General features: G+C 54.1%; 10 protein-coding genes across 12 annotated transcripts; 7 read left to right on the top strand and 3 right to left on the bottom strand.

The window, feature by feature from the left end:
* The first annotated feature begins 7 nt into the window (after positions 1–7).
* Positions 8–2,087, top strand: H310_07177 (hypothetical protein). The gene is made up of 8 exons (XM_008872518.1): positions 8–259; positions 303–379; positions 437–531; positions 579–621; positions 678–836; positions 883–1,050; positions 1,155–1,372; positions 1,453–2,087. Exons 1-8 carry the CDS (start codon positions 56–58, stop codon positions 2,031–2,033), a joined length of 1,545 nt encoding a protein of 514 aa, XP_008870740.1. The 5' UTR covers positions 8–55; the 3' UTR covers positions 2,034–2,087.
* Positions 2,088–2,156: 69 nt separating this feature from the next.
* Positions 2,157–4,157, top strand: H310_07176 (S-(hydroxymethyl)glutathione dehydrogenase/class III alcohol dehydrogenase). The gene is made up of 7 exons (XM_008872517.1): positions 2,157–2,614; positions 2,661–2,840; positions 2,894–3,076; positions 3,138–3,232; positions 3,273–3,384; positions 3,440–3,535; positions 3,595–4,157. Exons 1-7 carry the CDS (start codon positions 2,179–2,181, stop codon positions 3,693–3,695), a joined length of 1,203 nt encoding a protein of 400 aa, XP_008870739.1. The 5' UTR covers positions 2,157–2,178; the 3' UTR covers positions 3,696–4,157.
* Positions 4,158–4,621: 464 nt separating this feature from the next.
* On the top strand, positions 4,622–6,061 carry H310_07175 (hypothetical protein). The gene has a single exon (XM_008872516.1). The coding sequence runs from the start codon at positions 4,755–4,757 to the stop codon at positions 5,538–5,540; it is 786 nt and encodes a 261-aa protein (XP_008870738.1). The 5' UTR covers positions 4,622–4,754; the 3' UTR covers positions 5,541–6,061.
* Positions 6,062–6,426: 365 nt separating this feature from the next.
* Positions 6,427–8,604, top strand: H310_07174. 2 transcript variants are annotated; one of them, XM_008872514.1, is made up of 4 exons: positions 6,427–6,642; positions 6,701–6,780; positions 6,831–7,515; positions 7,566–8,604. In XM_008872514.1, exons 1-4 carry the CDS (start codon positions 6,448–6,450, stop codon positions 8,505–8,507), a joined length of 1,902 nt encoding a protein of 633 aa, XP_008870736.1. In that variant the 5' UTR covers positions 6,427–6,447; the 3' UTR covers positions 8,508–8,604. The 2 variants fall into 2 exon arrangements, with proteins under 2 accessions (XP_008870736.1, XP_008870737.1); XM_008872515.1 differs by having other exon boundaries at positions 6,701–7,515.
* Positions 8,605–8,891: 287 nt separating this feature from the next.
* On the bottom strand, positions 8,892–10,837 carry H310_07173 (hypothetical protein; the record flags this gene model as incomplete). Its single annotated transcript, XM_008872513.1, has 10 exons — positions 8,892–8,978; positions 9,033–9,245; positions 9,302–9,415; positions 9,466–9,527; positions 9,586–9,796; positions 9,849–10,025; positions 10,088–10,277; positions 10,328–10,428; positions 10,487–10,579; positions 10,634–10,837. The coding sequence occupies 10 exons, from the start codon at positions 10,835–10,837 to the stop codon at positions 8,892–8,894; spliced, it is 1,452 nt and encodes a 483-aa protein (XP_008870735.1).
* Positions 10,838–11,707: 870 nt separating this feature from the next.
* On the top strand, positions 11,708–12,988 carry H310_07172 (hypothetical protein). The gene is made up of 3 exons (XM_008872512.1): positions 11,708–11,730; positions 11,796–11,999; positions 12,055–12,988. The coding sequence occupies exons 2-3, from the start codon at positions 11,847–11,849 to the stop codon at positions 12,901–12,903; spliced, it is 1,002 nt and encodes a 333-aa protein (XP_008870734.1). The 5' UTR covers positions 11,708–11,730; positions 11,796–11,846; the 3' UTR covers positions 12,904–12,988.
* Positions 12,989–13,727: 739 nt separating this feature from the next.
* Positions 13,728–16,845, top strand: H310_07171. 2 transcript variants are annotated; one of them, XM_008872510.1, is made up of 12 exons: positions 13,728–14,000; positions 14,053–14,731; positions 14,782–15,008; positions 15,097–15,215; positions 15,270–15,652; positions 15,711–15,805; positions 15,863–15,931; positions 15,986–16,081; positions 16,134–16,253; positions 16,309–16,379; positions 16,432–16,498; positions 16,551–16,845. In XM_008872510.1, the coding sequence occupies exons 1-12, from the start codon at positions 13,845–13,847 to the stop codon at positions 16,776–16,778; spliced, it is 2,310 nt and encodes a 769-aa protein (XP_008870732.1). In that variant the 5' UTR covers positions 13,728–13,844; the 3' UTR covers positions 16,779–16,845. The 2 variants fall into 2 exon arrangements, with proteins under 2 accessions (XP_008870732.1, XP_008870733.1); XM_008872511.1 differs by lacking the exon at positions 16,551–16,845 and having other exon boundaries at positions 16,432–16,527.
* H310_07170 (hypothetical protein) lies at positions 16,830–18,245 on the bottom strand (the record flags this gene model as incomplete). Its single annotated transcript, XM_008872509.1, has 3 exons — positions 16,830–17,201; positions 17,264–17,333; positions 17,448–18,245. The coding sequence occupies 3 exons, from the start codon at positions 18,243–18,245 to the stop codon at positions 16,891–16,893; spliced, it is 1,179 nt and encodes a 392-aa protein (XP_008870731.1). The 3' UTR covers positions 16,830–16,890.
* A 461-nt stretch (positions 18,246–18,706) lies between these two features.
* H310_07169 (hypothetical protein) lies at positions 18,707–22,632 on the bottom strand. The gene is made up of 15 exons (XM_008872508.1): positions 22,474–22,632; positions 22,200–22,430; positions 21,985–22,155; positions 21,842–21,937; positions 21,604–21,792; positions 21,455–21,545; positions 21,080–21,387; positions 20,748–21,022; positions 20,251–20,695; positions 19,969–20,196; positions 19,881–19,916; positions 19,683–19,830; positions 19,346–19,635; positions 19,098–19,286; positions 18,707–19,053 (listed from the first exon to the last, which is right to left on the bottom strand). Exons 1-15 carry the CDS (start codon positions 22,549–22,551, stop codon positions 18,745–18,747), a joined length of 3,084 nt encoding a protein of 1,027 aa, XP_008870730.1. The 5' UTR covers positions 22,552–22,632; the 3' UTR covers positions 18,707–18,744.
* Positions 22,633–23,055: 423 nt separating this feature from the next.
* On the top strand, positions 23,056–24,984 carry H310_07168 (hypothetical protein). The gene has a single exon (XM_008872507.1). The coding sequence runs from the start codon at positions 23,064–23,066 to the stop codon at positions 24,930–24,932; it is 1,869 nt and encodes a 622-aa protein (XP_008870729.1). The 5' UTR covers positions 23,056–23,063; the 3' UTR covers positions 24,933–24,984.
* The last annotated feature ends 50 nt before the right edge of the window (positions 24,985–25,034 follow it).

Raw genomic sequence — 25,034 nt, 5'->3', positions numbered from 1 at the left:
TTCAGCACTCGACACCAGCTTGCGTGAAATTGAAAAGGAGGAGGACGTCCCTCGCATGCACGCAGAAAGCTCTCAGTGTGCGTATCCTGGATGGCCCGCCTGCTTTGGAAGCCCCCTCGAGCGAGCTAGGTATGCCGACCAGTCCACTCGCCCCCTGCTCAAACCGCCAGTCCTTCCTCCGACAATTCAAGATCACTCGCACGTCAAGCGGATCGTGCAAATCCAACCCCCCGTTGCCCGTGCCGATCGAGCGTACTTGGTACGATCTCGATGCCATTCGTCGAATACGAATTGATGAGTAGGCCACGCCCCCCACCTGTGCGTTTTCGATTGCATGCAAAAGCGATGTCGCCACGCGCAAGTGCTACCACTGCGCAAGGTAACACACATCGCAGTTCACATCGAACAGCAGCTCCACTTTCCATGCTGCTTTCAGATTTGACGCCCAGCGAACGGGATACTATTGCGACGCGTGCTTTGAAGCGAGGCACCCGCCGGTTCGCCTCGCGCATTCATGGACATTTCTATGCGGTACTTCAGACTTGCGCCACGTACGATTCCATGACAAGATCACGCAGATGAACGAGACTCGAAAGCAGACTGGATCGACCATCTCACTCAGTGCGGTCGAGTTCGCAATCCCATTTGTGCCGTAACAGCACTGGACAATCATGTAGCTTGAAGCTTGAGCAAGACTTTCTCGAGCTCAACGGCATGCTCCATCACACATCGTCATTCCTCGACATAACCGCCCAGGCCGCGGCGTCTCAATACCCCATCGAACGAAAAATGAAGACAGCAATCGAGACCATGACGACAATCGACACGGGAATTCGGTAACATCCTTCGACGTGACGATTATGTGATGATCGTGTGGTACAGAACACTCATGGGCCATGTGAAGAAGTCGCTCAAGTCCAAGCACCTCACACGCGCCGATGCTGTCCGCAAGATCCAGGAGATGTGGAAAGTGCGCAAGGCGCGAAAACACTTGAAGGCGCTGCTGCGAAGTGTGTACCAGCGGATGGAAGACCCGGCGACGGGCAACATGTACGAGTTGTGCCGTGTTGGACAGTGATTCCTTCCGTGCAGTCGATGGAGCTGTCCACGTTTGACCGATGGCGGATTCTCACCACTTGAGCGTTTGCCCATAGCTATTACTTCAACAAGATGACGGAGACAGCGCAGTGGGATGCGCCGATTGGGCTCACGGCCGACAACGACCATCGGAAACGCAAAAAAGTCAAGCGCCAGTTGAACCAAGTCGAAGCGGCCCAATTTATTCAGCGAGCATACCGCCGCCGCCTTGCGATCGAGAGCGTCCGGCGCCTGATCCACAAAGTGTACCGCAAAGTTCACGACCCCGTGTCGGGTGAGGCTATCCTCGAGCAAGGACACGTCTGGCTGCGACTTCCAGTGGCATCATAAACATGGGTCTCAATGTATCTGCAGGGCGCTACTACTATTACAACAGGCAGACGGGGGAAGTGAGTTGGACCAAGCCAAAGCTCTTGGGGCGCCACGACGACATTTCGTCCGCCGACGACAAGAAGCCTGCGCGAGCGGCACACGTCACAAATCAAGAGCCACTAGATGCACAAGAAGGTGCACAACGCATCCAGCGCATGGTTCGTTGTGCCATGGCGAGGCGGCAAGTCCGTGCAATGATATCGCGGGTGTACGTCAAGGTCTGGGACGACAGCCGCGCGCAGTTTTACTTTTACAATACTGTCACCAAAGCAGTGAGCTGGGAGAAACCAAAGTGGGTCGACGAGTCCGACTTGATGTCTCCGCGCACCCACCGCGCGGCTCTCGTCCAAGAAAAAGTGAATGCCATTCGGCACGGCAGCTCGGACGAGGCAGCTCAGTACCTCCAGCGACTCATTCGGCGGCGCCAAGCCCGGCGCAAGCTCCAGCAGATGCTCGCCGAAGTGTACGAGATGGTTCTCGATGAAGCCACGGGAGAATACTTCTACCACAACAAAAGGACTGGCTGCGTCTCGTGGAGCAAGCCGTCCTTGATCGCGTCATGACGACAACATGTGGTTCTCAAATATGGAATTTAAAAAAGCGATTCATGGATTTGCTGTGGCCTTCATTTTATAAATGTATTGATTGAAATAAAAATATATTTCGAATGGATACGTTTCAAATCCCAACGAGTTTCCACATCAGACGATGCTGCGGTGTTTGGTCAAGCCGCTTCTGCCCTTCCGCTCGATCGTTGCGGCGGCCGCGTACAGCTCGACAGCTGGACAGGTCATTCGATGCAAAGCCGCTGTAGCGTGGAAGCCCAACGCGCCGTTGTCGGTTGAAACGATTGAAGTCGCCCCGCCCAGGGCGGGCGAGGTACGGGTCAAGGTCGTAGCCAACGCGTTGTGCCACACCGACTTGTACACGTTGAATGGCGAGGACCCGGAAGGTTTGTTCCCATGTATTTTGGGGCACGAAGCTGGAGCCATCGTGGAGAGCGTTGGACCTGGCGTGACGTCCGTGAAGCCTGGTGACCACGTCATTCCTTGTTACACGCCCGAGTGCCAAAAGCCCGAGTGTATCTTTTGCGAATCCCCCAAGACAAACCTGTGCCCCGAGATCCGCGGCACCCAAGGAAAAGGTGCCGTCAATCGTCCATGTGTTTCTCACCTCATAGACCAAGGCAGGAGTCATGCCGGACGGAACGTCACGGTTCTCCATCAATGGGCAACCGTTGTATCACTTCATGGGATGCTCCACGTTTTCCGAGTATTCAGTGATCGCCGAGATTTCAGCGGCCAAGATCGACCCCACCGCCCCCCTCGACAAAATGTGCTTGTTCGGATGCGGGATATCCACAGGATTCGGTTTGTACTCAACAAACCGAATCCCGCTCAACCGACCTAACGACTGTCGTCAGGCGCCGTCTTCAACACGACCAAAGTCGAGCCAGGCAGTTCCGTGGCAGTGTTTGGCATCGGTGCAGTGGGTCTGGCCGTGATCCAGGCCGCCAAGAAAGCAGGCGCGAACCGCATCTTCGCCATCGACCCCAACACGTCCAAGTTCGCGATGGCGCAAGAGCTGGGCGCCACGGACTGCATTGGTTTGTCCATTCCACCACCATTCTCATGGATTCTGGCATGTGGTGCTGACACATCCATCAGACCCGACGGCATCCAATGTGCCGATTCAGCAAGTCTTGGTGGAAAAAACGAAGTGGGGCGTCGACTACACGTACGACTGCACGGGCAACACAGAGGTACTGCATCGTCCTTTTCGATAACTCATGGCGGAGGTAGGTCATGCGTGCGGCCTTGGAAGCGTCACATCGCGGGTGGGGCGAGAGCTGCGTCATTGGCGTGGCGGCGGCAGGACACGAGATCCAAACCCGCCCATTTCAGTTAATCACAGGTAGCAACTTGGACCATTCCAGGTCGCGCCGTACTCAGGATGCAACAATTGGCAGGGCGTACGTGGAAGGGGACGGCGTTTGGCGGGTACAAGAGTCGCACGCAGGTTCCACAACTCGTGCAGCAGTCCATGGAAGGAAAGCTGCCCATTGGTACGCTACCCCTCCGCATTTCGTGTCGAACGGGTAGCTGACGATGCTCATATGTGTAGACCACTTCATCACGCACAAGTTTCAAGGTGTGGACTCGATCAACGACGCCATCAAAGCGCTCAAGAGCGGCAACTGCTTGCGCGCAGTTGTGACGTACTAGCGTCTAATGGCGACAAAACGGACCCTTTGTCGGCATGGCATAGACTTGCTATACACGTGTCCAAGGTTGTATTGTAGCAACCCCAGTGAACAACAAGGTTGCATTGCTGCGGGCCGTTCATCGAATTGCAACTTAGCGCAGCCTGTTTGGACCCAACATTGCGTCGAGCGGCGCAACTCCCCTGGATGCGTCCAACCTTGCGAACGAAGGCTACATACAGATCGGGCCGGCGATGCATGCACCCTCCTCGTCTGTGTACGATGCGCCTGGCCCATACACTTCACGGCACGGCGCACCCGAAACAGACGGCCGCGCCGCAGATCCTTTACTGCATTGGCACTCCGGATATTTTATCCGGAGTGCCACGACAACTCGACTGAACACCCCTCCCACAAACGGCTCCAGAAACGATTGCTCGATGCAGAGACGTCGGATTTTTGCGCTGGAAGTGAACGACATCGAGATGGCGCAGGCGGACTCCTCGTCATGTGTAGGTACGTAGTCCTCTTCGGTGGTGGCTTGTGCGTATCGCACAGACTTCATCTTCAACTTGGGACGCCATCTTGATTCCGCATAGATTTCCGGTGGCAATATGGCATGACTAGTTTGGAGCAGTTTTCACGAATATGGGGACGGTTGAATTGTGCGAATAAAACATAAAAATGCCGAGTTTTACAGTGCGTCACGGTTGTATATCCAAGGATTTTTCGTTGCTTCCGCCAGATTGGTTGTGTCTGTTCGATAAAACCAGTGCGTTACAATACGAGGAAAACACCTTGTCGTTTAACACGTTAAATGCAATGTTAGCATTTAAACTACACCCTGAACACAGTATTAAAACGAAGACGGTCGAACGACTGGCTGATTGCCAAGTGTTTAACGTATGCTAAATAACTTTAGACGTATTTGTTACGCATGCGTAACAGGAGGGCGCCGGTGGATCTCGTATGGCGGACGGGTCGAGCCCACCCTCTGCGACACCGCCATGATAAATCACATTCTTCTACTGCGCTTGCGTAGTACACAGTTCGCTCTCAAGCAACTCATCACGTCGCCGCCATGAAGTGTCTCCAGCCTGTCTCCATTGTGGTCGCCGCCCTGGCATCGGTTGCGTCCGCAGATACAATCAGTGTCCTAGGCGCCGGCGTGTTTACTGTTGCGAGTGGCACTCCATGCTCTGGTAGCAATGTCAACGTTGCCGGGGCGTGTCCTGGTGCGCAACCAGGTCTTCCCTTCGGATCGTGCTGCGTTTCGATCCCAAACCGCGCCACAGTTGTGATGGGGTGTGCGCCTTTGCAGTCGACAGTGGACTCGTGCGCATCTGTCGCTGCGCGTTTGAGCGGCAAATCCAATGCGTCGACTCAAGTGACCACGACCAATACTCCCATGGAAAAACCTGCAGAGTCCACGACATCCCCTTCGGACATTCCCATCGTGAACCCATCGACCTTGCTTCCCACTCCATTAATTGACCAAGCCGCGGGTGGGGGGTTCACGCCCAAACCTACCGCATTGACCCCCACCACCGATCCTATCGCCATGACGGATTCCCCAAAGGTTGTCATGAGCGATGCTGGAAATCCATCCAAGGCGACCCTCCAAGACACGACCATCAGCAATACCAACTCGATCCTTGTCGTTGCGAGTATCGTTGGCGTGGTCATCGCAATCATCGGCGGCGTCTTCTTCGTTCGCAAGAACTACGCCGATCGCAACTTGAACCAAGACAAGTCCCCGAACACGCCTGTCCATCCTGCCAGCATGGGCGGCGGTGCGTATGCGCAAACAACCCCGTATGACGAGGGTGATTTCCTGACGCCGAAGGAAGACATGGTGTGTCTCTAAAAAATGGACTTTGTCGTCCATGCATTGCGTTGGCTCTCCCTCCCGTCAAGAGGAGTCCAAAAGCTATCATGGAAAGGAAGAGGCGAGACTCCACCATTGCCTCCACCGATTTCTGTGGTTCCCAGTGCACCAATGTCCACTTGAAATTGCTTTGAACAGTTGTCAATCATCACTCGACGTGACCTGGATTGGACACTTTAGGGTTTCAGCGACAACGCGGCTGTCTTCGGTGCATGCTTAAACCCGGCAGTGAGTATTCAGGGCGTGGGCACGACATTCCAGGCAGCTATTTATCAGGCTCTGCCTATTCCTCAAGCATTTCGCGACGAAGGCGTTGCTCGATACCGTTTTCGTGGGATGCTCGTGGGAACGGCAAGTCCTATGAGGCTCAGCATATGCAGGCAGAGCGCTAAATTTCTACCCGGCCAGGGTGACGCGATAATTACCGATGCTGTTCGACGCTTACACAACGTCGAGGGGCCTTGTCGCGTTTTAAACGGAACTCAAAACTTGGTTGTGACTCCTATCACAGCTAGTTTTCGACTGCTGCAAGATTTAGACTGAGTGATTCTTCTACAGACCTTCGTCAACGTATCTAAAGTCACGCCATCCCAATTCACGCATAGCATTACGCCCCCTTCGTCTTCCCTGGCCACAATGCTTCATCGCAGACACCGACTTGGCGATCTCGGTTTCCCTCCACACTTGAGAGTCACCACTGCTGGTCAAATTATTTATATTTTGTAATACAGTACTCCGTATGTACATACTGTGCTCAAATTATTCAATAAAATAAATCATGCCGACATGGAATCCGGATATCAATTTTGGCGCGAGAGGGACGATCCGGATACATTCCCGGTCATCATCATTCAAGCATTTTCCCCTTGGATTTTGCTGCCGCAAGATGACTCAGTTGACGCCGAATGCTGTGGCGACGCTACACAACCGCCAGAACCCTGATGGTTTTGAGCCTTGGGTGCAAGTGATCGATCTGAAGAAGATCAACTCGGCTTCAGGGAAAGGCGGTGACCGCTACCGATTGGTGTTGTCCGATGGGCAGTACTACATGAGCGGAATGCTCTCGACGCAACTCTCGTCGGTACGCAATGCGCCCTTCCATCAATCCCCTGTATCAACGATGTTTTGTACAACTTTAGACACTTGAAGACGGGAGTCTAGCGGTCAACTACTTCGTTCGTCTCAAGGACTACGTGGGCAACACCGTTCAAAACAGAAAGTGTGACGTCAACTTTGTGTTCCCACCGCGTTTTACTTACCACTGTCTAGGATTTTGATTGTTTTGGGGATCGCCGAAATTCAACCTGGGTATGAGCGAGTTGGAGCCCCCGAAAGTATTGACAAGGCAGGTGGGGCTCCTGCTGCTGCTCCTGCAGCACCGATGCACCACGTTCCCGCCCCCTCGTTGTACCAAGCTCCTCCGGCAGCCGTCGTCCCAACTTACCAAGCTCCTGCCCCTCAATCTACGTATCTTCCACATCAAAGTACCGCGCCTCAAACCGCTCCTCGCAGCAACCCGTACCAAAAGTCAACTACGCCAATGAAGAACCACGCCCCTGTAGTTCGTGAAGACCCTGGCATGCGTATTTCTGACATTGCATCCCTCAATCCTTACTCTGGTGGTCGATGGACGATTAAGGCCCGAGTGACCTCTCGTTCGCCTGTGAAGAACTGGACAAACGCCCGCGGTCAAGGAAAGCTCTGCAGCGTGGACTTGTTGGACGCCAAGGGTGGAGAAATCCGCGCCACGCTCTTCAACGACGCAGTTGATGCGTTCTACGACCGATTGATTCCAAACGGTATCTTCTACTTTTCCGGTGGCAAGATCAAGATGGCGAACCGAAAGTTCTCAGCCATTAACAACGATTACGAGGTCACGTTTGACACGTCGTCGGACATTATCGCGGCGCCAGATGACCATGCAATTCAGGCTGTTTCGTACAACTTCAAACCTGTACGTTGTGGTTCTTATTCAAGTCTTTGATCTTCTGAGCGTGGCTGTAGATTGCATCAATTGAGGCACTCCCCGCTGAATCCACAATCGACTTGATTGGAATTGTCAAACATGTCGGGCCATGCACAGAACTGACGTCAAAGGCGGGCAAGCAACTCCAGAAACGCGACTTCACCATGGTCGACGATACACTGGCCGAAATCAAGGTCACTGTGTGGAGTGAACGCGCGACCGACCCTGCATGCGATAGCTGGACTAACCAAGTATTGGCCATCAAGGGGTGCCGCATCAGCGACTATAGCGGACGTACAATTGGCACGTTTTCGTCGACGAGTTTTGTGACGAATCCCCCGCTCCCTGAAGCGGCCAGGCTTTTGTCGTGGTATAGCGCGGGCGGTGCGTCCACAAGCACCAAATCGTTGAGTGGTGGCGGTAGCGGAGTCGGCGGTGGCATGGGGCCATTCGATCAACGCTCCAACATCGCTGACATCAAGGAGAAACGATTGGGGTATGGCCAAAAGCCTGACTATATCACTGTCAAGGGTACGGTGAGCTTCATCAAACACGACGCTGGGGTGTGGTACCAAGCTTGTGTCAAATGCCAGAAGAAGGTCGTGCCTGATGCGGCACAGAATTTCAACTGCGAAAAGTGCCAGACCGTGTATGCCAGCTGCGAGAATCGATACATTTTGTCGATGGTGATCCAAGACACGTCGGGGTCGACGTGGACATCGTGCTTTAACGACCAGGGCAAGATTGTGATGTTGGGCAAGTCGGCGGACGAACTGGCCGAGCTCAAGGACACCAACATGGGTTTGTTTGAAGGAAGTTTCAAAGCCGCGCAATTCCGACCGTACTTGTTCCGCATGCGATGCAAAGCCGAGCCCCTCAACGACGAAGTACGTGTGAAGGCGCAGATTGTCAACTTGGAGCCGCTGAATTACGTGACGGAATCGGCCGAACTGCTCGACGCCATTGAAAAGTTTGCATAGATGCAAGCGACGTGGACGAATGTAGGGATAGACCCCACGACCACGTCGACTTGAAGGTGATCGAGTAATATGCATCAACTGCCATCGAGTCGTGTCGTTGAGAGGTGTTGACCCCGCGCTGCATTAACTTGGGAACCGCCTCCGTGTAGGTGATGTCAAATCTGGCAGACCCTGCTGCAGTCTTGTGTATGCTCTCTGGGCTTTGACCGCCGCCTGCCTTGCCAGCTCGACTTTCTTGAAGCTCTTGTCTTGATACATCCTCGCACGAACGTTGACCGGATGCACATGTCCAGGTTGTCGAGCGAGTGGCTGTGGAGTCGGCATAGACGGCGTGTTGGATTGATACTGGCGCAGCTTGGCCTACATGCCGTGAAGCGAAATGTGCTACGCACGTGGCAGCACCTTGACGTCTGGGTCGTCAGGATTCAGCACCTCGGCTTTCTTGTAATCTTGAAAGGCCATTTCATTTTGCTGCGAACGCACCATCGATAAAAAGAAGGCACGAATTGTGACACTCGTTATTACCTCTAGATATCGGTAGCAATCCCCGCGCCGAATGTAATAATGGTACACGGATGGGTTGTGCCGAATGGCGAGGGTGAATTCGACTTCGGCCTTGTCGAACGCGCCACGGTTGAATTGCTCCAACCCAAACTGGTATCGGATGATGGCAACCCGTGTGTGGATGTCGGCATCCATCGGCTGCAGCTCCAACGCACTGTTGTAATCTGCTAGCGCCTGCACCCGACAACAGCGAGGGGATGGTTACCTCGCGCGTAGCCAAGGAAACTCACCGCGTGGTTCTTGGACTGCGCGCGGTAGCAGTCGCCGCGGTTGACGTAAAATCGATAGTCGATGACACTTCCATCAAACCGAGACGCCGTCGCGACTTCGGACGCGATCGCCTGCTCCATGACACGTGGTGTTTCATCGATGGACAAGTCGAGCGTATTCGTACGAGGTTCATCGCGTTCAGGGCGGCGTCGTAGCGGCCACTTTGGATTTCTGCCACTGCGACGTCTACCAGGACATGCATGGGTCGATGTGTCGTCGTCCATGTGCATGTTGAACGACCTACCGTTCAGAATCAAGTTGCGCTGGCGAGTAATTTCGGGATGCTCGTCGATATGTGCGACAGGTGATCCAAACAAAGACTGCGAGTCGAGTTCTTGAATATGTTCATCGAGTTCGTCGGGGTCATTCGTGTGTGGCTGGTCGGACTGCCGTTTCTTTTTGAAAAATGCTTGTGACGCGCGCTCGACGTCGGCCATCGCGGCGTCGTAATCTCCCTTTGTACAAGTCTGTCATGCAAACGACGGCGACAGGACTCTGGGACGGTACCAATTCCCGACGCACGGACGCACGTAAGATGAGCACCTTGACGTCGTCGGCGTTGAATTCGATGCACGAATTCAAGCAGTCCAAACTCTTGGAGAACTCTCGATTCATGATGTGGCGGCACGCGAGATCGTGCAGATGTTGCGACTGGTGCCACATTTTCTTTTCAAAATCGAGCACCTTACGAGCACCAACGATAAGACTTGTGTGTCTATCTGCAAGCTGGAGACTTCGTATCGTACCTCGCGGTGGTTCGGGTTCAGTTTGAACGCGCGTGCAATGTCGCTGTTACCCTTATCAATGAGTTTCAGCTTCCAATTCAACTTGGCCCGGAGGACGAGGATGTCGGCGTCGTTGGCGTCGATGCAGATGGCGTGGTCGATGTCCTTGAGCGCTTTCGTCCAGTTTTCCAGACCAATGTATGCCAGGCATCTGCATTCGATCCATGTTACATGATGTCATACTGTTGTGCATTTCCCGACCGGTGCAACCAGTAGTTGGCCTGCAGGGCGTCCAGTGCCACCGCATCGGTTAGGTACACGATGGCGGTAGTGTATTCCTTTTCCATCAAGTACGTGTACCCCTGAATCGATATCACTGACACGCAAGCAACGAAACACCTCACAAGAAAGCCAAAGTACCTGTGCATTGAAGACTTCGGCAATTTCTTCTTTGATAGCTTGCGGGGGGTTGCTTTGCATCGACAGGAGCTTCTTGTAGTTCGAGATGGCCGACTGGAATACGCAACGATGGAGTTAATCAATCAAGATCAACTCAACGACTTGAACCTTAAAGTCACACAGTTTCGTGTATGCGTTGCCCCGTGCAGAGTAGAGCGTATAGTCGTCCGGATTGACAAAGCACGCCTTGTTGTAGCACACGATCGCCTTGTCGTAGTTGCCCTGCCTCGCCCACGCGTCCCCCTCCGCCTTCTTGCAAATGCCATCCTCTTGAAAAATCGTGCGATTCTCGGCACTTTGTTGTGGCTCCATCTTCGTCTCCATGTCGATGTGAGTGAAACCGTTCCGGCGTAACTGCGACACCGCAGGATGTACTAATGCGTCGCCCTTAGTCCCTTCTCCTGCAATTAGTACAAATATATACACTTTCTCCTGCTGAATTCTCTGTTGTTTGTGACGTTGAAGTATCCAAACCAGCGCCTTCAAATATTGGTGTGGATAATTCCCACGTTTGCCTTCGTGGTCGGAGACACCAGTGAAATTTTGCTGCAACGACATGCAGAGGAGGCCGGGCCATTGCAATACGTATGTATCAGCGACAACCATCCATTTCAGATGTACATCCCAAGCGTACGCCCTTCACCCCGTCTGAGCCGTCACGACAAAGCCATGCACGGTTGGCCCTTGTATCCACGGACGGTACATACGGAAAATGTACGATGTATGATTTTACCTTTATACTGTAAGCACATTACAGCATGTACAAAATTCGTACAATCGACCGTGGCACGTGCTTTTGTGCACTCGATGAGGACAGCAGGAGGAGCGACGAGAATACGACCACATATTCAGCCATATGAGCAAGTGGACTTGGGGAATGTGGGAGCGGGATCAAACTCTCTGCGAAACGTCGAAACACCGGTTTGTCTGAAGATGTGACAGTTCAAACAAAAGTGTGCGGTGAATTACTCCGCTGCTGAAACCAGGTTCAATACGATTTAAAACTTTCATGTCAACCCTCCTCTCGTGAATTTGCGACAAAAGATCGCCACGAGCCCATGGCGTTGAGTATTTAAATAACCGGACGGACCCTGCATACAAACGTGAAGTTTAGTGGGTTCAACGTGAAATAAAAACGAACCAAACTCGAAAACCGATCGCCCGATGGCGCCATTTCGCATTGTTGCCAGGTACTCCATCATCAGGTGGGTGCGGCGCGGCCTCTTGTTCCGTGGACGCGCCATCGCTCAGGTTGGGCCATCCTCAATAGGGCTCATTCGCTCAGATACACCATCCCAAGCGCTTCAGTCTACTCATCAGCATGCTGTTACAAAGCGTCCACGTGATTCGGTTTGTGAATGCGGTCGACGAAAGGGGCAAGAAAGCGACGTTGTACACCACTGAAATCGGCAATGGAGAAATATCGTGGACAGTAAATATTCGATACAGCAGGTTCTACGAGTTCCATCAAGCTGTACGTGGTTTATCATGAGTTGAGACGAAGACTTGACCAGGCGCATGCACTGTAGTTGCTGAAGTCTGACCGCAACGTCATGGGCAAGCTCCCCTTCCCAACCAAGGACTTGTTCTCCAACCAGTCGCCACAGTACCGACAAAAGCAGCTCGACAAATTTGTGTCTCAGCTGCAACAGGTGTTCCAGTCCCTATCGATGGTAGCGCAGGTTGCGTTCTTTGAGCTGTTGGAAGTTCCACAGCACGACTTTCATCGCGACTCGATCGACCCCACGGAACCTACCCAACTGGACGACACAGCACAAGACGACGGAATTGAGAAAAGGGTGTCCAAACAAAGCATTTCGTCTACCACAACCACCGAAATCGATGATGACAACCAACACGAAACTTTGTCCGACGCTAGCCCTTCTGAGCATCATCACACTGATCTGCTCTCTCCTGTGGCATCTTCCCGATCTGCCTCCTCTCGTCAAGCTTCATCGTCGATGTCCCCTCGCCATGATTCATCGTCGAAAGCCAAACCTGTCGATCTCACTCCAACCTTCGCTGGCGACGAAGGAAGCTCTGCTGCTGAGGCAGTTGACATCCAAGTCTCGGACAACGTACACGGCGAGTCCCACCTCGACAAGGCAACTGACGTGGCGCGAAGCGCGGTCGACGAACTCTCCGAAGCCAAAGTACTTGATGTTGCTGTGGAATCCACAGGGTTTGAAGCACAGCCGCAATGTGAGAATACGTCCCTGCTCTTTCAAGCCGTGGAAGCGTATTCCACGGTCGTGTCCGAGCGTTCGCCTCGCGCATGGGAAACGGCAGGATCAAGGAAGCGGCCCGTGAGTGCCCATCAATGCCGGTACCTCATCACGCGAACGATGCGAGTGCTGTATCCGTCTTTGTTCATTTAGACATGCAGGAAACGACCTTATATACTTGATTTATTTACACGAACAATGCCATCTACGCGGCATCCGCCTGCCGCATCCAACCGAACAACATGTAAAGCGCAGCCGTGTATCCCTCTTCGAGTAAGGACTGTGCACTTGCCGTGCGTGTGGCGCGCACAATCACACGCACAATGGAAGTGAACAGACTCGTCGCGAATGCAGGCGAGCGATTGCCTGCTCTAGAGTAAACGTCTGATATGAATCATGGAGACCGCTGAACCTGGTGCCCCAAGCAGGAACCCCGGATCGGCGTGTTCAGTTTCCAAAACTTCGTGACTATCGTAACAACATCTGGGACGTGTACACCAGTACACTATCCGCTGCGCAAATCGCGCAAGCCGAAGGTGCAAGGGATTCTGCCTGCAGGTAGAAGATGGACGTCGCTGCATTGCGTATTGTGGCTTTTGTATTTTGGCAGTAAGAGCCCTGCCATCACCAAACAAGCAACAGAGAGGCAGTATCAGTGTCTACAGCTTCGTTGTCGTCGTGCGGCGGTTCCGTCATGGCGGCTCTGTCCACTTTCACAGTCAAAGAGACGGATGGTGTCCACCTCCTTGTGTCGGCGATCGACAGGCACGAGTTCAGACTCACACTGTTGCAAATTCCTTCCTTTCCTTCTCCTGGCTGCCGCGCCGTCGACCGCCGATGCACGGCACTCGGAATCTCAGAAACGCTGCGGGGATGTATCCAATCAAAGGCAGTCGGTGGATTCTGCGAATCACGTGGGAGCGGTTTCTACTCCCAATATTTTATTCCGATCTTGGTATTTGTATACGGCTTCCCGAAAAAGAATAAAAATGGTGCCAGAGATGCCATGATCAAGTCCAAAACGACTCCCGTTCAACTTCGGCCGCGGCGAGGGCACGTCGACTCGTCGGACGACTACAAAGGCAGTGAGCAGGATGGACCAACGCAAGCGCAATCGTTTCGAGAGCATGAACGATGAAAGCTATGTGAAGAAGGCCGAAGGCGGACTTCCGATGGCATCGCGACGAAAGCAGCATCAGCAGCGACGACATTTGCAACGGGCGCTGTCGCTTCCAAACATTCAACTCCAGGTAACGAGGCAAAAAAGGCCAAGAAAGTAGTTCGTCATGCAGAGTATCGCAGATGGAGCGCAAGCCCGAGCCACCGTCCATCTTTCCCGACGTGGACGTCCGGTCCCTTCGTTTAGCTGAAGTGCGCAGTTGGGCGCGCCCGTGGGTCAAAACAGCAGACACCTCGCCGCCCAAACCTCATGCTGCTACAAATCCGTCTGCCGCCTCCCCTACGAAGATTCCCCATATTCTCGAGAAGCGTCTTGACGATGCGATTGAAGCCATACGGATTGAGTTGAATTTGGACGATGACGGTGTTACCGCTACAGATCGCAGCGATACAGGAGCTGCGAAAGTCGCGCCGTCCACCTTTATCTTGCCCTCTAGTTGCGTCGAGTTGTCGTCGGCTTCTTTGCGGAAGGAAGGAGGAACTGGGTTGACCATCGTCTCAACTGCAACCCCGACGTCCAGCAGTGTCGCGACCACCATCAGTCCTCACACGCCATCTCCGCTTCCTCTCGCAGCATTGTCGACTCCGAAGAAACGATTTAGCTTGCGTCTACAGCTCGACGACATGCCAACGCCACAGCAAGCTGAAAATCGAGCGAATCGAGCTGCCAATCGCCTCTTGGCCCATCGCGAGGCCATGGACCCGAACGACACGGGTCCCGTCAGTGGCATGCAAAGAGCCATGATTGCATTCCGTGCGAGCTCGGGCCAGTTGTCCGACAACGACTTGAACTCCCCTCACGGTACACGATCGCAATTTTAGCTGGAACATCACCGGGCGCGCACGGACTAGACGGCGGCGAACTCGGCCGTTTCAGCCACGGCAGCTCGTATTCACCCAACCACGGCCGCTTTACGACGCAGAATGTATCGGTGTCGGAGGCTGGGATCGCTTCCCCCGACTCGTCCTGTTTGCACCTGCAAGAAAACGTCGTGCGGGTCAAGGAGGTCGGCCGCGGCGCGTCAGGAGTCGTGTATAAAGCGGTGCATTTGCCCACGTTAAAAGTCGTGGCGATTAAGGTGATTCGATTTCTCTTTTTTTGGAGATGTCTTTGGCGACCCAAGTCCCCATCTCCACTCACGTGTCACTGCTCACAAGGCTCTGCAGGAAATCCCAGTGTACGGGAAAAACCAGCGACGTCAAATGGTGCGCGAACTCCACGCGCTGTACGCAAACTTGGTCCCGCTCGACGAGAACAAGTCCAAGGCTCGTGGAGCGATTCGCCTGTACGAACAGTCCGTCGCGTTCGCCATCCGTGGCTGATGCTTTGACGGTTCTAGACCAAGCCCATACATCGTGAGCTTTTACGACGCCTTCGTCGACAAGCAGAAGAACTGCATCTCGCTCGTGATGGAGTACATGGGCGTCGGTTCGTTGCAGGATATCGTGGTCAAGTCAGGAGGCCGAGGCATTCCCGAAATTCTCGTCGCACGGATTGCGACGAGTGTCCTAGAAGGCCTCAAGCACATTCATGGGAATCGCATGGTTCATCGCGACATCAAACCGCACAATCTGTTGATGAACCATCAAGGCCAAATCAAGATCTCGGACTTTGGACTCGCACGGACTCTGAACGACAATGCGACACAGACAAAGACATTTGTCGGGACCCTTTTGTATATGGCACCCGAGCGCATTGGCGGTGGCGACTACGCATATCCAGGTATGCTGCCTCGCGGAAGAAATATGCACGTGGTTGACCTGTGGGGGCATCTGTGCAGCTGACATTTGGTCTTTTGGACTGGTGCTTGTGTCGGTGGCGCTGGGGCGGTACCCCCTGCCAACCCACGACGGATTTTTCGGTCTAGTCGACTCGGTAAGACAAAGCTGAAGCGATGGATGGACCGTGACCCGATTCATACCCAACAAGTAGGTGGCGAACGAAGGATATTTGAAGTTGCCGGACGAGTTTTCCGATGTGTGTCGAGATTTTATGGACAAGGTGTGTTCTGACGGTTTGTGTTTCAGTCCTCGGTTCATCGGTGGTGCGCTGTAGTGCTTGGCTATTGACCCGGAAGACCGATGGACAGCGGAGCAGCTCCTTCGACATCCTTTCTTGGTGCAAAATCCCCCCGCGACGACCCTCGCGCCTGTACGTGCGTGGATTCGACGGAACAGGATATGACGAAGGCGGTGCGATGTAGTGGAAAAAGTTTATCGACACGATTTGCGAGCCCCGTTTGCAAGAACTTGACGACATCGCCGAAGCCGTGTACGGGCATATTTATGAAAACATCCACAACTGCACGACGACGACACCACAGGTACTCCGTTATCTTGAATGCCTGCCTCGACGTTGAACACCATGGATTACTGCAGTCCGACTACGGGATGTCCATGCTCAGTGACACACCGCGGCACATCTTGTCGCTGCCTCCAGTCGAACGCAGGTACTGTTCCGTCACCAAGTGCCGTCGTTCGCTGACGCGATCAATCGGGTAGTTTGCAGCTGGGACTGTCCAAGTACCTCGACTTGCCAGCGTCGGTGGTGTATGACAAGTTTGAAGAGGTGGTGTGCCGCCATTTTGGTTGAGAGTTTGAACAGCATTGTGGATTTATAGAAACGACAACTGTTCAAGGAAAAACTATGGGACGACGCGACGTGCTTTACGCCGCGCAGCTGGTCCAATTCCCCCGGCGAATTGCGGCGAGCAAGCATGATGGGCACATTCGAAGCATCAAGTGTCCATGTACCAGCCAAACACGAAACGAAGCGTCGGCGTCCGTCGTTCTGGCAGCGCATGCAGGAATCCCTCAAACAAACGTTGGGCGGTTCCAAGGCAAAGTAGCGATTGTAGAGTACTAGAGCGAGTGAATGACGTAATGAGCGCCACCGCCAATTCATTTGCACGCAAGACGAGGGTGTATTGTTAAGGGGTGTCCAAGAAGATCTGCGACAGATTAGATGGTTTTGCGATGGACGATGGATGCACCATGCTCTTCGTATTCGGCCTTGGTGATCCACATCGTCTTGAACGTAGCCAACGACGCCAGGATAGAACCTCCGATCCACGTCGAGTATTGGCGCGCTGGCGGTGCGGAAATGCGAATCTTGATATCCTTGGGCGCCTTCTTGCGCACTTCGCTGAGGAGGCGGTCGCCAAATCCTGGAAACAGCGTCGACCCACCGCTCAGGATTATTTGCGAGAACAGCGTCTTGCGCAGATCCAGGTCGGCGCGCAGAATTGCTTGCACCAAACAATCATGAACGCCTAGCCAAGCAACCCCTCGTGAAAAGCCGAGTTGTGCCACGACTTGATGAGCGCAGACGTACCAGTGTGTTCCGAGCCGATGAGGTCTGGGCGGAACAAGATTTCTGGAGCTCGGAACTTCTCCGGACCGAGCTACACGCGGGTATATGTGGGTGAGAAGAAAGCGTCTGGCATCATCAATGCATTTGACAATGCAAACGTCACTCGTTCAAAAGAGAGCAGCATGACCGAGGGAACGTATCGTACTTGAAGGATGTTGCCGTCGGGAAGGCGGTATTCGGAGCTCGCGTGGGCGCTTGAAGAGCTGCCGACAGGGTTGGTCGGGTCGTTGATCGCATGATGGGAAGCCAGCTGCTCCTCCTTGGTCGGGTTGAACGCGACGTAGCACAGCTTTTCCTTGATCTCCTTGACGACTTCGAGCTCGGCCGATGTCTGAAAGTTATACCCTGCGCGGCGACACAGCAGCTGCAAATAGTTGGTTACGTCGCGCCCGGCCACGTCCATGCGCGTGATCGCATGCGGCAATGTAAAGCTCTCGTACACAGGCACGACATGGGAAACGCCATCTCCGACGTCCAAGACGACACCCGTAGTTCGTCCAGAAGCGTACAGGGACAGAACTGCTTGGGGTGACACAAAGAATGCCGGGGCGTTGAAGCTCTCGAAGAAAACCTCGGCCGCCTTGATACGGTTCGCAGCTGGGTTGAGCGGCGCCTCGGTGAGAAGCACAGGGTGCTCGTCGCTCGCGATGTTGAGCATGTCCTTCGAGTACATGTGTTCCCATATCCGCTGCATTCGTTCCCAATCTGTGACAATACCGTGTTCCATCGCATACTTGATGGAAAACAATCCACGGTGCTGCTGCACTCGACTCCCGACAAACGTGTCCCCGCTTTCGTACGCCCCACCAGCCATCATTCGCAGATGCTTCGTGGTCCCCACATAAGAAGGGAACACCACTTGAGGCAGTTCGCCACCCGCAAAGCCGGCCTTCAGCACGCCGCTGCCGTTGTCGACGACCACAGGTTGATTGTACTCGGCCATATCCTGGAAATCAACATGCAGCCTTTGTCGTCATCCGAATACAGTTATCCGGATATCGCCTTCTTCGAATTGACGAAAATTTTGTCAGTTTTGAAAAATTGCCACGTTTTGACACAGTTATCGACACCATTGACACTGTGCATGGCGAGCGCAATGTCGAGTACAGAGGTCGTCGAGGTTGAGTCAGCTCTGGAAGCACTTTCTCCATGAAGGGCGTATGCTCATTGCCGACCAGTGCTCTACACAACCGTGCAGGTCTACTGTGGTCGTGGCATCGCCACTGTGGCTCCCTGGCGTGTTCGCCGACACTCGATTTCATGATCGGCGACCAGGATCATGGGCTACGTGTGGGGCAAGCTATTCCCTCTTGGCGTCCAGATTCGCTGTAATTGTTTGTGGATGTAGAGCTCATTTTGGATAGCCTTCGACCCCCTCGGACGCGACGCCGCTTCTGCACCTCAGCTACATATCGGATATACCACGAGTTGCCTTAGATCAGCTAGTAACGAACCGATTGCATTGTGGGCAATTTGGAACTGAAGTGGACATCGATCTGGCAGCTGAGCCGAAGTGCAAGTACAAAGGTTGTCAGCCCCTCGACGAACGCACGAGTCTGCATGGAGTCTTTAGCAGCCAGTGCACTTGCAAGCGGCCGTTTCCACCTCGAAAAAAGCCACAGCATGTCTTGCGTGGCAGGGGTGTCGACAACGGCGCGTATGCGCGCTACCCACGCTTCAATGCACCCTTTCAACTCATGCAAACGACACTTTGTCGTGCACGCCATGGCAAATGCGTGTCCTTGGGTTTCCTGACAAAAACGTCAAAGCGTTTGGTGGAATGAGAGAGCGCTACCAGTGCGTTCAGCGCCACGACAGGCGAAGCCAACATGACGCACAGCGCAGCTTCGCATGTGGCAAACTCGTCAGGATGGCGAACTGCACGCTGAAACACTCGATCGTACATGTCCAAGAGATCCGCGTCGTCCACCACGTCGCACTCAGGTGAGGTGTCGATCAAGCTCGTCGTCCATTCTGCACTTGCCTAACCATCGTTGTGGCAATTCATGGCCAACGCGACGGCGACAACGAACGAGACCGTACTCGACTAAAGCACAGATGCGACGCATTCGGCGAACGAAGTCGCGGCGGGGCAAAGCACCGCCGACGGCTGTGGTCGACAAGGTGCAGCACATACGTCTTGACGACGAGGGTGCAGTCGTGAAACACGCAGATTTGCACCCATTGTTTGGACAGAGCGGCATTTTCGACGCGACTTCGAAGCAAATCTCGCTGTAATTTGATTCCACCCGCGTCGACTTTGAACGTCGGACGCGATGAAAACGAGTCGAACGCATGGTCGTGGGACGTCTGGAACCACACGACCGCCATCTCTACCATGTGCCTGGTCAGTTGTAAACACATCCGAAATGGCATTTACGGGGATGGTCCGAAATGGTCAGAACGTCCTGCAATACAGCGTCGCTGAAGAGCTCGGCTGCTTTCTGCGTCAACTGTAGTGTCGGTTGAACGGTCGTCACTTGGATATGCTCGACAACATCCACTTGGCTCGGCGCATCCTCCAGCCACTGCATTCATAGGAATATGAGCTTGATCGACTTCAGCAATTTGACCAGACCATGTAAAACCGTCGGAGGTACAACGATGTCCACGTCTACGCACCAAGCTTTGACGGTGCCCATGGAGGTGAGGAAGGGATGCGACACCTGGATGGTGAAGAGAGCCGAGGGAGAAGTGTATTGCACCGGGCATGTCGGCCACGATTGCACCTTTGCGGCCATCGAGACGACGCTGTCGGGAAAAAACGACGTGCACCTTGCGGTTCCAAACAGCCCACGCACTTCCACAATGGTGCCGTCCGTGTCGGCAAAATCATTGCGAATTTGGTTTGGTGGTGGCTGAGGATGGGCGTGCAGCGGCAGTGGTGGTGGGGCCTATGATCTTTGAGGGAATACCCAAATTCGTAATCGACAGCGCCATGACCTTACCGCCTGTGCAAGGGACATGCTGTGGCGGATGGCGTACGCACGGAGGCGCTGAATAAATGGAGGAAAGTGGTTTGGCGGCATCCCTTCCAAAATAATGGCAGAGAGCGCAGACTGAAGAGCTTCGTCCAGCCTCGTATCGACGATGTACTGCATGTACACTGCTTCGCGAGCAATCAGAGGGGGGTACGTGAGGGATGCAACTGCGCTTTGCACTTCCTGGTCCACGTCAATGCCGTGCAAAGGCAATGTGGGCTGATCTGGCTCGACCAGCTGTGACATCGCAATCGGGGAGTTGTCGGTCTTTGGCGCCACCCGCTTCAGTTTGGTCTTGGTCAGCGCGGCGAGGGCCGTCCGTTCTTCTTCCGCGGCCGTTTGAGCGAGCCGGTTGACCAACTGGATTGGATGCACGACGCCGCCATCGCCACGCATGGTCTCAATGACGTCTCTGTACGTCGTTATAAAACAAGTTGTTGCACAACGTTGGTATCGATACACACCGAGTCACGCACTGTGCCGCGTGCTCCAAGAGCAACTCGATGCGGCGGCAAGCGTCCACCGCCGACTGCACCACGACAGCCTCCGACGTTGAAGCGCTTGGAATTTCCAGGGCAGTGGCGAGCTGTTCAAGTGTGTGGCGGATTCCAAGCAGACTCGAGTGCGAGTTCTGACACAGAAACGTGCGAACATTGTGCGCATGTTGGGCCACCATATTCCACAATTGTTTCAAATGGAGTTGGGTCGTGGTGGGGGTCAAGATTTGCAATGTCAGCATCTACGAACACAATGATCGCGTCACGAGTGTGAAACGAAGGCGTTGTCGAGGAACCACCTCTTGAATCAGCGCGCTGGTCTGTGCCAAAACAACAAGTTGTCCTGGAAACCCCAACGTGACTTTGCCGAGCTGGGCGATCGGTTGGAAAGAGTCTTCGTTCACGCAGATGTGGTGAACCAAGGCATACGCCATGGCCAAGTAGTTGCCCACCGAATAGTTTGAAAGAATGGGTGCCACATACGGTTCCATGACTGCCGTTGTGGCTGGCGGTGCCACCTTGGTTACGTACGCCTTGAGAGCGTCTTCGCTGAAAAAGACTCCTTCAATCAGCGGTCGGTGGGGGTTGCGAGTGAATGATGTCAGCACTGCAAAAGAGTTATCCATTTCATCAGCCCAGACACGACCGTCCAGTCCCGTCGGCACGCTTCGTACCTTCGTTGGGTGGCTTGAAGTGCATCACAAGCTCTCGATGCACCCGCACATACGATATTGCGCATTTGATTTGGCTTCCATTCCCATGGCCCTGCGTTACGTCCTTATGGCGCAGAATTGGGAACGGCCAAGTTAACCAGTGCACAAACCAGATTGAACGGTGGAGCGTGGCGAAATTCGGTAACGTAGCAAGGCACGCGAGCCGCCACAGCAGTCTTGACAGCACTAATAAACGCGACTCGAGACGTCTGAATCGCATCGAGGGTCCACAATTTCTCGGTGTGTTTGTCGCTCTTCTTGAAGGAAGGGATTGTCACCCATACCCCTTGGTTGATGGACTAGAAGCGTGATGTCAGGAACGGCATCGCTGCACACATCAAGCCCGACCGACGCAGACGTTTGGGTATCGAACGCATCCTTGGCGATCATGTGGGCGAACAGAGTGATCGCCCGTTCCAGGTTGTCCCCTTCGATCACCACATGCTACGGGAAGGCATGACGAACTCCAGACAAGGCGAAATGTGTTCAACCTGCTCTAGCTGAAGGAAATGGATCGTTGGTAGATATCCTTTTCCGTGGAAGACGGCAGGACCGACGAGACACGTCATGGTCGTGGACGCGATCCCATCGGCACTTTGCTGCTTGTACCAAGGACATCCCAAATGCTTGGAAAGGTGAGCGAGTCTACAGCCATCCACGCGCTGCGATGGAGTTAGTTTACTATTGCGTTGAGTCACGACTGTACCGCAACCAAGCGAGATCGACCAAACACGCCACCCTCGACAACCCCGAACTCGCCAATGCTTGGTGGTATGTTGACGACGCTAACGGTGGCGAGGGGAACTTCCCATGCGTTTGTCTGCGACTCGATTTCACGCAAGTGGCGCAAGAGTTGCGGATACGGATTCGGAAGCAAAAACTTGGTCGTTGTGAGCCTTGTCCAAAACAGGTCAAGATCTCGTCCGATTTTTATCCTCTGCGCTACGTGTAAGGAGCTTTGAATGGTCGAACACGAGTACCTCGAGGTAAGCGTCGACAATTGCCGACGTCTCGATTCTGCTACGCGCAAGGATGCTGTGCACAGGCGTCGGCAGCATATACGCTCGAGAGATGCCCAAGCCGTTACAAAACAATGCCGTAACGTGTTGCCAACGCAATGATGGGGTCTGCTAGTCGAGCCCGCTGCTCGCACACATGCTTCGTTGTGTGAGAATATCAATCATGTCCTCCCATCGCGCCCCTACGTATCGAATGCGATCGCATGTTCATGTGAACGTTGTCTACCCATGCACCTTCTCTAGAAGAGTTGCAGGGAGGTCGATGGACAGCGATTGTACGACGTTGTCGTTAGTGCGAACTCTTTACCTCAACGAGTTGTCGGCGCAACGATACAGCGGCATGGCGCATAGCCACGGCCGTTTGTGCATCACGCCATGGAATTTGATGACTACAACCAAACACGAATTCGACCGAGTGTCAACTACTAACGTTTACTATTAGTAATAGTACTCCCTTGTCACAGACTTCCCTAGGTGTTCAAAAAATATACTAGTAGTACTAGTTCATGTGGTGTACGAACACAACGAGCCATTGTTCAAAGCGCCTCGTCATGTTCGCAACGATTTTTTCCGCGTCGACGGCGCCCCACAACCACAACCAGCACAGCGGAGAGCTGTATGTTCAAGAGCGCCGTCATGTCCCCAGAGAGGTGTCGCAATACCCGCCGCAGATTATATCGGACGACATGCCTCGCCAGCACTCGACCTTTTTTAGCGACCTCCCTTACTTTGCCATCGCCACGATGGACTCGCATGGCCGGCCATGGGCCACCCTCGTGACAGGGCCTAGAACCGCAAGACCAGTCACGGCCATGTCGTCTGACAAGTTGCGCATCGACACTGAGCTCCCCGCGGACGACCCCTTTGGCGCGTGTGTGGCGTCGCACCAGCAAGCGTCTAACGGTTCGGCACTCTGGGCTGGACTCGGGGTCGATTTTTCCAATCGACGACGAAACAAAGTCGCTGGGTATGTCGTTTCAAGCTCGTTTGATCAAGGATACTTGCGAATGGATTTGACCACGAACGACAACATGGGCAATTGCCCCAAGTACATCACGGTGCGCGACCTCGTGTACGCGCCGGAGCGACGAGCGCCGTCCACGATCTCCAACACGTTTCACGACTCTGTGTCGCCCAACGCGCCAGTATCCCTCACGGAGGAAGAAATCGATCACGTGCACCGTGCCAGTACCCTCTTCCTCGCGTCGCGCCACATCGATGCAAAAGACCCAAGATCGACGGACATGGGGCTCAACCACCGCGGCGGATCCCGTGGATTTGCACGTGTGGGTGAAGCCGGTACGACCATCAACGTCCCCGACTTTTCCGGGAATCGATTCTACCAGTCGCTGGGGAACATTCAAACGGACAAAGTCGCAGGTTTGGTCGTGCCATGTTTTGAGACGGGTGACCTTTTGTACTTGACCGGACACGCCGAGAACTTGTTTGACGAGGATGCCACCCGCATCATGCCCCGGGTGACGCTTCTGACTCGCATCGTGTTGACGGGAAAGGTCTACATCAAGGCAGCGCTGCCATTCGAGCTAGTGGGTGCCGAAACCATGTCGCCGTACAACCCACCGATCCGGTACCTCACGTCCGAGCTGGCTGCACATGGCAAGAGCTTGGATGTCCATGGGCAAAATGTTGCAACGCTTGCGCAAGTGACGCGTGTCACGGACAACATTTCGGCCTTCGCGTTTGATCTAAAGACGCCAGTCAAGTTCATCCCGGGCGGATTTGCTGTCTTTGACTTTTCCCAGTACTTTGACAAGCCGTACATGCACATGCACAATGCGCACCCGCAGCTCGTCAACGATGACTTCATTCGGACATGGACCATCTCGTCGTCGCCTCCGTATTCCGCCGACATAAACGAGTTCATCCCTTCCAACCGGATCACTTGCACCATCAAGCACGTCCCCGGCGGTACCATCAGCTCGTTCCTCCATACAATGGTGTCACGTGGACTGAAAGTGCCGTTGTTGGGGACTGGCGGCGAGTTTTCTCCCTTTACGCATCCCCCCTCGACCTTGCCGTCCAAAATGCTGTGGGTAGCGGCTGGTGTGGGCATTACGCCATTTTTGGCGTTTGCCGAGGCGATAGCAGCAACGCACGCGTCCGTGGACTTGGAGGTGCTTCTTGCGGCGCGTGGCGAGGAGGGAGTGGGGCTCGTACAAGCACTCAAACGTGCGGGCATTTCCAAAATAACGTTGTTCGACTCGAAAGCCAAACCATCGACCGATCCAGCATCTCCTGTCGTCACGCGAAGACTTCGACCGGAGGACTTTGGGAACTTGCCCGATGTCCACGAGCGCCATGCGTACATCTGTGGCCCGAACGACTTCATGCACGCGACGGCAAAGTGGCTGAATGAAGCTGGGGCCCCGAGCGTCCACATGGAGTCGTTTGCGTTCTAATAGAGCTGCTATCCATCGAAAAATGCTCCAATGAATTCACGCTCATCTCAAAAGGATCCACTGCGCAACGACTTGCTGCATCTGAGGTCCAGGGAGTGGCGC

This window comes from Aphanomyces invadans, assembly GCF_000520115.1.
Source record: "Aphanomyces invadans strain NJM9701 unplaced genomic scaffold supercont1.13, whole genome shotgun sequence".
NCBI lineage: Eukaryota > Oomycota > Saprolegniomycetes > Saprolegniales > Verrucalvaceae > Aphanomyces > Aphanomyces invadans.
The sequence above is the reverse complement of the archived record's forward strand: the minus strand, read 5'-3'. Positions and strand labels throughout refer to the sequence as shown.

What these genes read in the sequence shown, in the direction of transcription:
- H310_07177 (XM_008872518.1), top strand. Translation starts at nt 56, where the DNA reads ATGCACGCAGAAAGCTCTCAGTGTGCGTATCCTGGATGGCCCGCCTGC. An exon ending in GTGCCGATCGAGCGTACTTG is followed by an intron (nt 260 to 302) that starts GTACGATCTCGA and finishes ATTGATGAGTAG; the next exon opens with GCCACGCCCCCCACCTGTGC. An exon ending in AAGTGCTACCACTGCGCAAG is followed by an intron (nt 380 to 436) that starts GTAACACACATC and finishes TGCTGCTTTCAG; the next exon opens with ATTTGACGCCCAGCGAACGG.
- H310_07176 (XM_008872517.1), top strand. Translation starts at nt 2,179, where the DNA reads ATGCTGCGGTGTTTGGTCAAGCCGCTTCTGCCCTTCCGCTCGATCGTT. An exon ending in CGGGATATCCACAGGATTCG is followed by an intron (nt 2,841 to 2,893) that starts GTTTGTACTCAA and finishes GACTGTCGTCAG; the next exon opens with GCGCCGTCTTCAACACGACC. An exon ending in GGGCGCCACGGACTGCATTG is followed by an intron (nt 3,077 to 3,137) that starts GTTTGTCCATTC and finishes CACATCCATCAG; the next exon opens with ACCCGACGGCATCCAATGTG.
- H310_07175 (XM_008872516.1), top strand. Translation starts at nt 4,755, where the DNA reads ATGAAGTGTCTCCAGCCTGTCTCCATTGTGGTCGCCGCCCTGGCATCG.
- H310_07174 (XM_008872514.1), top strand. Translation starts at nt 6,448, where the DNA reads ATGACTCAGTTGACGCCGAATGCTGTGGCGACGCTACACAACCGCCAG. An exon ending in TCTCGACGCAACTCTCGTCG is followed by an intron (nt 6,643 to 6,700) that starts GTACGCAATGCG and finishes GTACAACTTTAG; the next exon opens with ACACTTGAAGACGGGAGTCT. An exon ending in TTTCGTACAACTTCAAACCT is followed by an intron (nt 7,516 to 7,565) that starts GTACGTTGTGGT and finishes GCGTGGCTGTAG; the next exon opens with ATTGCATCAATTGAGGCACT.
- H310_07172 (XM_008872512.1), top strand. Translation starts at nt 11,847, where the DNA reads ATGCTGTTACAAAGCGTCCACGTGATTCGGTTTGTGAATGCGGTCGAC. An exon ending in TCTACGAGTTCCATCAAGCT is followed by an intron (nt 12,000 to 12,054) that starts GTACGTGGTTTA and finishes CATGCACTGTAG; the next exon opens with TTGCTGAAGTCTGACCGCAA.
- H310_07171 (XM_008872510.1), top strand. Translation starts at nt 13,845, where the DNA reads ATGGACCAACGCAAGCGCAATCGTTTCGAGAGCATGAACGATGAAAGC. An exon ending in TTCCAAACATTCAACTCCAG is followed by an intron (nt 14,001 to 14,052) that starts GTAACGAGGCAA and finishes AGAGTATCGCAG; the next exon opens with ATGGAGCGCAAGCCCGAGCC. An exon ending in GTCGAGATTTTATGGACAAG is followed by an intron (nt 15,932 to 15,985) that starts GTGTGTTCTGAC and finishes GGTGCGCTGTAG; the next exon opens with TGCTTGGCTATTGACCCGGA.
- H310_07169 (XM_008872508.1), bottom strand. Translation starts at nt 22,551, where the DNA reads ATGCTGCCGACGCCTGTGCACAGCATCCTTGCGCGTAGCAGAATCGAG. An exon ending in ATTTCCTTCAGCTAGAGCAG is followed by an intron (nt 21,938 to 21,984) that starts GTTGAACACATT and finishes GCCTTCCCGTAG; the next exon opens with CATGTGGTGATCGAAGGGGA. An exon ending in ATACCCAAACGTCTGCGTCG is followed by an intron (nt 21,793 to 21,841) that starts GTCGGGCTTGAT and finishes TCACGCTTCTAG; the next exon opens with TCCATCAACCAAGGGGTATG.
- H310_07168 (XM_008872507.1), top strand. Translation starts at nt 23,064, where the DNA reads ATGTTCGCAACGATTTTTTCCGCGTCGACGGCGCCCCACAACCACAAC.